We start from the raw sequence: 7,432 nt of genomic DNA on the forward strand, positions 1-7,432 counted from the left end.
CCGCCCACTTCCGGCCCCACCCCCAGGCTTCCGGGCTGCCGCGGGCTGTGTGGTGTCGGCATGGCGGTCGCTCTGGGCGTTTTGTTGGGCGCGCGTGTTCGTGCTGCCGCGGCTCGCTGTGGTTTCGCGACCCGGGGGATGGCAGACCCGGGCACCCTGGGCCGGGAGCCGGACCCCGACTCCGACTGGGAGCCGGAGGAGCGGGAGCTGCAGGAGGTGGAGAGGTACCGGCTCCTTCCCGGGCCCTCAGCCTGAAGCAAGGGCTTCGCGCCCCCTTGGAGCCGGGCGTCCTGGCGCCGCATCCGCCGCAGCCCTTGTTTGTTACTCGTGGTCTGGGGCGCAGGGGCAGGTGTGCGGCTCCTTTGGGACGACAGGTTTCTTGACCAGTGACGTGTTTCATCTCCCGTTTAGAAAGTTCGGCATGCTTACGGGCTGTTCTAGGTATTCGGTTTCCTGGGAGGTTACAGAGCAGGCCTCAGCCGGCAGTCGCGACCTGGCTTTCCTTGCAAACAAATAGAAGAGGGCCGGGCCTGTGACTTAGCGCGAGGCCCCGCAGCCACCCGTCTTGCTCCCACGCCTGGCTTCTGCCATTGGTTTTCTCCCCCAGCACCCTGAAACGACAGAAGAAAGCCGCCCGGTTCCAGAAAATTCGGAGACAAATGGAGGCTCCGGGTGCCCCGCCCAGGACCCTGACGTGGGAAGCCATGGAGCAGATCCGGTAAGAATCATGGTAATATTTTACTTTTTATCACTTAAGTTTTCTGAATGAAAAGGTATAATAGGTGAATTTCCATAAGCCTGTTATCCAAACTTACTAGTTTGTGACATTGGGACACGGTTCACTTTTGCTGAAATTTTAAAATAGTAAGCTGCAGGCATCACAGCCTTTAACCTCAAAATAGTTAAGTCATCACGGCCTTAAGCTAATGTCAGGGATGGGGACTTACAAGGTTATGTACTTTTTTATGGAGAGCAAATCCGTACCAGAATCTTAGAGATTCCTTTTTAAGTTTGTTTTGAATAACAGTACATTGCATATAGTTCAAAATTAGAACAGTATGTGTACACATTGAGAAGTTTTAATCCCTGCCAGTCTCCTGTGAGATTGTTTTTAATAGATTTTTGTGCCTTTTTCCAGGTTTCTTTATGCAAATGCAAACGAGTATGAATGTAGATTACTTTTATTTTCTTAAATACAAACAGTAGAATACTATAAAATTGTTCTACTCGTTCCTTTTTCCATATAATTCTTTTTTTTTTTTTAAGATTTTATTTTCACATAATTTTTACACCCAACACGAGGCTTGAACTCACAACCCAGAGATCAACAGTTGCATGATCCACTGGCCCAGCCAGGTGCCCCTTTTCACATATTTCATAGATGTTTCCACTTCAGAAGAGAAAGCTCTTTTTTGAAGAAGTCTTAGTAAATCGTAATTTTTAAAAAATTTTAAGTAATCTTTGTGCCCAACGTACAGCTCACCCTCAGGACCCTGAGATCAAGAGTTGCACGCCCCACTGGCTGAGCCAGCTAGGCGCCACGGTAAATCGTAATTCAGTTAACCCGTCTTTGATGAAGTGTGCTTGGGTTGTTTCCACTCACTCGCTATCACAAGTAGTACTCTGATGAGTGTCATTGCGCATACCATCCGCGTGTATTTGTTGTGTACATTCCCAGAAGTAGAGTTGTGTCAAAGGGCAAATGGATTTGCATTTTGATGAATACTGTTCTGTAGCCTTCCATACTTAATGTGTCATTTTCCATTCCCATCAGAGTGACTCTGAAACACTTAGAATAAAGGGGATTCTATAGAGCGAGGAGGTTTGGTCAGCCTGTGGTACTTCTCTCATGTCCACTTCCGTTCCTCTCTGGAACAACTGCTCTTCCTTTTTTTTTTTCTTTAAATTTTTATTTCTGAGAGAGAGAGTGTGTGAGCAGAGAAGGGTCAGAGAGAGAGAGGGAGGGAGACACAGAATCTGAAACAGGCTCCAGGCTCTGAGCTGTCAGCACAGAGCCCGACACGGGGCTCGAACCCACAAACTGAGATCATGACCTGAGCCGAAGTCAGACGCTTACCTGACTGAGCCACCCAGGTGCCCCTCTTCTCTGAAAGGAAGGACAGACTTCACGCACCCCCAGGGTCTAGCTGGGGCCTGGTACGCATTGGTAGGAGTTTAGTTGATGTGAAATAAAAGTGACCTAAGAGTGGTTGGCTGTTGCTGTCGGCATGCAGAAATGGAGCACAGCCATTTGGTGGCACAAGATAGAGACTGTTTCCAGTTTTTCCGAGCCCTCTTCTTTTCACATAAATATCACTGGTATTATCAGTAAGGTTCTCTGATAGCCAACTTTTTCACAACTTGAAAACCTGCTTCTTTTTCCCATAGGTATTTGCATAAAGAATTTGCAGAGTCCTGGTCAGTTCCCAGATTAGCTGAAGGCTTTGGTGTCAGCACTGACGTGATCCGGAGGGTTTTAAAAAGCAAGTTTGTCCCCACATTGGAGCAGAAACTGAAGCAGGATCAGAAAGTCCTTAAGAAACCTGGGCTTGCCCACTCGCTCAGGCAGCTCCCCGGTTCCCAGGATACCTTGAAGCCGCTGTCCCCTAGCCGCTCTGGATCAGGCTCTTTGTTGATGCCAACAGATGAAACCTCATTCAAAGGCTGGGGTCACAGCACAGCTTTGAAAGTGATAGAATCGGACACTCCCAGTACAGAGACACCAAGGAGACAGAAGGGAGGGGACGGAGGAACCCAGGACCTGCAGCAGCAGCGCTCTGTGCCTGTTGCGGCCCCGGGTCACGCTCAGGAGCCACACAGGCGCGCCACCAGTGACCGTGCAGGCTCTAGACGGGCGGACGGTGACAGGTTGCCCGGTGCCAAGAGGCTGGAAGAGGTGAAAACACAGGAGTTGGGTGACCAGAACTTCAGCAGCAAAGTAGTCCAGAGGGGGCGGGAGTTCTTTGACAGTAATGGGAACTTCCTGTACAGAATTTGAGCCGGAGCCTGGTCTGTGGAGATGCCACCTGGAACGCGGCTGGGAGAGCAGCTTTGGAGCTGCCCGGACTTCTGCACATGGATTATCCACCTTGGGATCGGAGGAAACGATGATTCTGGAACATGGAAGGAAAAGAGCTGCTCAGATTTGAATCTGAGGAAAAGCAGTGAGCTTCACAGGGCAGGTGTGTCCGGCAGGGCAGGGTTCATGACCAGCTTGGTAGATTTCAGCGTCCTGCGGCTCTGCTCCTGGTCTGAGCCGTGGGGACCCTCAGTACTCCCCTCCTTGCCTGGGCTCGCTGTATGTTGAAACCAACCCGTGTTGCATGTGTTGTTAGGACTTTCTGTGATACTTGCAGTATATGTTTGGGAAAAAATGAAAAGTTTGCCTTCTGACCTCATTTGCTTCTCGATTAATGAACACTAATAGTTCTGGAACTACTTAGTCAATTGAATGTGTTCGTTATGTGCAAAATAAAGTAAAATGTAGCAGTCTGTGTTGATTGGTGCTCTCTGGGGTGGGAGAGTGAGGGTTCGAAGAGGCAAGGGGTCCCTTGTCATTAAACACTGGGAGAGAGATGGGGTCGGAGGAGTTCGCAGCAAAGGACACTGCAGATGACCCTGCTTAGTAATTGATGCTGACAGCTAAAAATTGGGACATCAGGCCTTCCCTAGATCACCTGGTCTAAAGGAGCTCCTCTTTCCTTCCATTGGTGGGGCTCTGAAACAGATTGGGATGTGGGGGTTTGATCCACTTAAAAAAAAAAAAAAAAAGGAAAAAAAGCAAAGCCAGTAAAGGCTTTTGGGCCTTCGGCAGCATCTCTAGCTACTTTCACAGGCCCGAACAGCAGCTTCGCCATTGTCACCAGGTGTTTTCAGTGGAGCTGTAAGGTGGGGAAGGACATAATGGGCCCCTTCCAAAAATCAGGGGACAGTCTCAGGTTTTTGGATATGCTCAAAGCCACATGGCTGCTAGCGAGCAGCAGAACAGGGACCTGGACGCAGGTCTGACCTTTAGTTCAGGGATTCTAAAATTCAGGAATCCATTCCTGCCTGGCCGCCGGATTTCTGTTAATTTATGGAATCCTTTACAGATACTTCATTATAAGCAGAAAGTGATTTATCAATAGAAAATTGAGTGAGACACATGCAAGCAACAGAAGAGTCCAATGACAGTTTTCAGCCATACCTGTAACAATTTACTGGCAGAAACTGGTTATTCAGGATTTAAGTAAGTGCAGGATGTTTAATGAAAATAATTGATTTTCCAAACCCGTCATTGTGTTCGTGAATCTCCTTGGTATTGATTACAATTAACTTGGGCATTTGTTGAGTTAAACGGCAAGGCCCTATCACCTGCCAATCAAAGTTAGAGAATCCAGGTTCTGGTGATACAGCCGTGGGCAAATAAGGACCTGTTCTCACTGCTCTGCCACTTTCCTATTAATATATTTTTTAAAAAATGTAATACTTATTTTTGAGAGAGGCAGGAGTGCAAGAGGGGGAGGGGCAGAGAGGAGAAGACAGTCTGAAGCAGGCTCCACGCTCTGAGCTGTCAGTACAGCCCAAGGCCAGGCTGGAACTCACCATGAGATCATGACCTGAGCCGAAGTCAGACACTCCAGCTGAGCTACCTACGGGCCCCTCAATATTTTTATGATTAAGAAAAAATGGTAATTTGCCCTTAGAACTAAGATGCTATTTTTAAAATCTATATATTTTTATTTTAAAGAGAGCGAACAGGGGAGAGGGGTAGAGAGAGAATCCCAAGCAAGCTCCAAGCTCAAGCACTCAGTTCAGTGCAGGGTTTTTATCCCACGACCCTGGGATCATGACCTGATCCTAAACTAAGATGTCCTACTGACTAAGACACCCAGTTGCCTTGGAAGATGCTATTTGATTAAACTGGCATTAAAAAAAAATACTTATTTTTGGGAAAGAGAGAGTGTGAATGGAGGAGGGGCAGAGAAAGAGGGAGACCAGAATCTGAAGCACCTCCAGGCTCTGAGCTGTCAGCAGAGCCAGACATGGGGCTCAAACTCAAACCACAAGATCATGACCTGAGCTGAAGTCGGATGCTTAACTGACTGAACCACTCAGGTGCCCCTGGCGTTTTTAACTCCTGTAAATCATTTGACCATGCCCTTTCTCCAGTTGGCTATGGAAAATTAGAAGCTGTTGTGAAAAAACTTTGACATGTTTTCCATTTACCTCATCCTATTGCTTACCAAGCTTAAATCCTTTTTCCATTTTTTTAAATATTTTTATTTCTAGGAGAGAGAGAGAGAGAGAGAGAGAGACAGCGTGAGCAGGGGAGGGTCAGAGAGAGAGGGAGACACAGACTCCAAAATAGGCTCCAGGCTCTGAGCTGGCAGTCAGCACAGAGCCCGATGCGGGGCTTGAACCCACGAACCGCGAGATCATGACCTAAGCGAAAGTCGGACGCTTAACCGACTAAGCCACCCAGGCACCCCAAATCTTTTTTCCATTCTTAAAAATGTCAGTCTAAGATTTCGTCTTTACTATTTCTTTGTCTCCAGATTTTCACAGTTCATTCAAGTCTCAGATGTTACTTTTTTAAAGTAGTTTTTTAATTTTTTTTAAATGCTTTATTTATTTCTGAGAGAAAGACAGCATGAGCAGGGGAGGGTCAGAGAGAGAGGGAGGCACAGAATTAGAAGCAGGCTCTAGGCTCTGAGCTGTCAGCACAGAGCCCGACACGGGGCTCAAACCCACAAACCATGAGATCATGACCTGAGCTGAAGTCGGATGCTTAACCAACTGAGCCACCCAGGTGCCCCTAAAATAATTTTTAAATTTTTATTGTGTGTGTGTGAGAGAGAGAGAGTAGGAGAGGGGCAGAGAGAGAGGGAGACCCAGAATCTGAAGCAGGCTCCAGGTCCAAGCTGTTAGACCCTAATATGTACGATCATGACCTCAGCCAAAGTTGGACGCTTAGCTAACTGAGCCATCCAGATGCCCCTCAAATGTTACTTTCTTAGGCTTTCCCTGACCACCCAGTCTAAAGCAACTCCCTTCGCATTCTGTCGCCACGCCGTGTTGAATCTTCCCTGCCATTGGAAATGGATGGCTACTGTATTGTCATCACATACTTTGCTCCATTAGAACGTAGACCCCATGGGGGCAGGAGACCGGTCTGTGTTCATTGCTGTAGTTTCAACTCCCAACATAGATTTCAGTATTGGTTGAGTGAATGAAGAAATGGTTGGAGAAGCTCACTCATCAGCCGGTCCGCAATGGCAGAAAGCCCTGCCTTTTACCTCATCCAGACCTCGGTCAATAACAAGACCTAAGCTTTCTCCGAGTTGATCAATTCCTGCTCTATTCTGTCAGCATGTCACGCAGCCTAACTCACCAGGACTGCAGTGTTTTGGGAAACTGCACACCCTTCCCCCAACCCAAACTGGAAAGGGGGAGGTGGGATTCACCCAGTCTGTTACACTGGGCTGGGATCATAGGACTCTATTGTGCCCTCTCCCCAGGCAGTTCTCTTTCATGACACGATGAAAGCCATTGACATCACAGCGCATGAGGTGGAGTTGCACTTTGGGGGCGTGGGTGCAGTGTCCAGTGGCGGAAGCAACAGTTGACAAGTCTCTGACCAAGGTGGAGAGAAGGCGGCTGTGGGTGGAATGGAACCTCTCCACAAACATGGGGCCAAGCTCAAGAGGCTAGAAAGCTGCAAACAGGAGGGACTTAAGTCCCTGCGCCCTGGAGGGTATATGTGTCGCTAGTCTTCTCAGGGCAGTTTCCACCTCTCTGCAGATGAGGTTCAATCTCATGAGGGGTGGGGGAGTAGGAAAAGCTCAGTACAAAATACTAGATGAGCTCTTGAAGCCCAATGTGAGCAGAAAATCTTGTTTGATTTTTGTTTAGTCTTGTATTAGAGGAGTTTTCAAGCATATGAAAGTAGGGATGATATTGTAATGCAGTGAACCCAGTGTACTCATTGCTCATTGTTACATTTAACACATGGCCAATCGTTTTTCGTTATCTTGCATACTTGCCCTAGAGCTCCCCCTGGCTTATTTTAAAGAAATCCTAGACTTCGTATTATTTCATCTGTTAAGTACTTTAGTATGTAGTTCGAAGAGATTAGAACTTTTTTTAAATAAATTTTTTGATGTTTTTTATTTATTTCTGAGAGAGAGAGAGAGAGAGAGAGAGAGGGAGAGGGAGAGACAGCGTGAGCAGGGGAGGGGCAGAGAAAGAGGGAGACACAGAATCTGAAGCAGGCTCCAGGCTCTGAGCTAGCCGTCAGCACAGAGCCTGAATTGGGGCTCGAACCCACAAAGCGTGAGATCATGACCTGAGCCGAAGTCAGACGCTTAACCGACTTAGCCACCCAGCGCCCCTAGAACTCCTTTTTAACATAGATACATAAGACATTATTATACCTTAAAACTTTTAGTAT

The 7,432-nt window shown here is 47.6% G+C and overlaps 1 protein-coding gene across 1 annotated transcript; it reads left to right on the top strand.

Moving 5' to 3' along the window:
* The first annotated feature begins 18 nt into the window (after nucleotides 1-18).
* Nucleotides 19-3,086, top strand: NGRN (neugrin, neurite outgrowth associated). The gene is made up of 3 exons (XM_039257477.1): nucleotides 19-224; nucleotides 608-718; nucleotides 2,389-3,086. The coding sequence occupies exons 1-3, from the start codon at nucleotides 61-63 to the stop codon at nucleotides 2,996-2,998; spliced, it is 885 nt and encodes a 294-aa protein (XP_039113408.1). The 5' UTR covers nucleotides 19-60; the 3' UTR covers nucleotides 2,999-3,086.
* Nucleotides 3,087-7,432: the final 4,346 nt, after the last annotated feature.

The sequence above is a fragment of the Hyaena hyaena genome, unplaced genomic scaffold (assembly GCF_003009895.1).
Source record: "Hyaena hyaena isolate Hyena2069 unplaced genomic scaffold, ASM300989v1 scaffold_13, whole genome shotgun sequence".
NCBI classification, from domain to species: domain Eukaryota; kingdom Metazoa; phylum Chordata; class Mammalia; order Carnivora; family Hyaenidae; genus Hyaena; species Hyaena hyaena.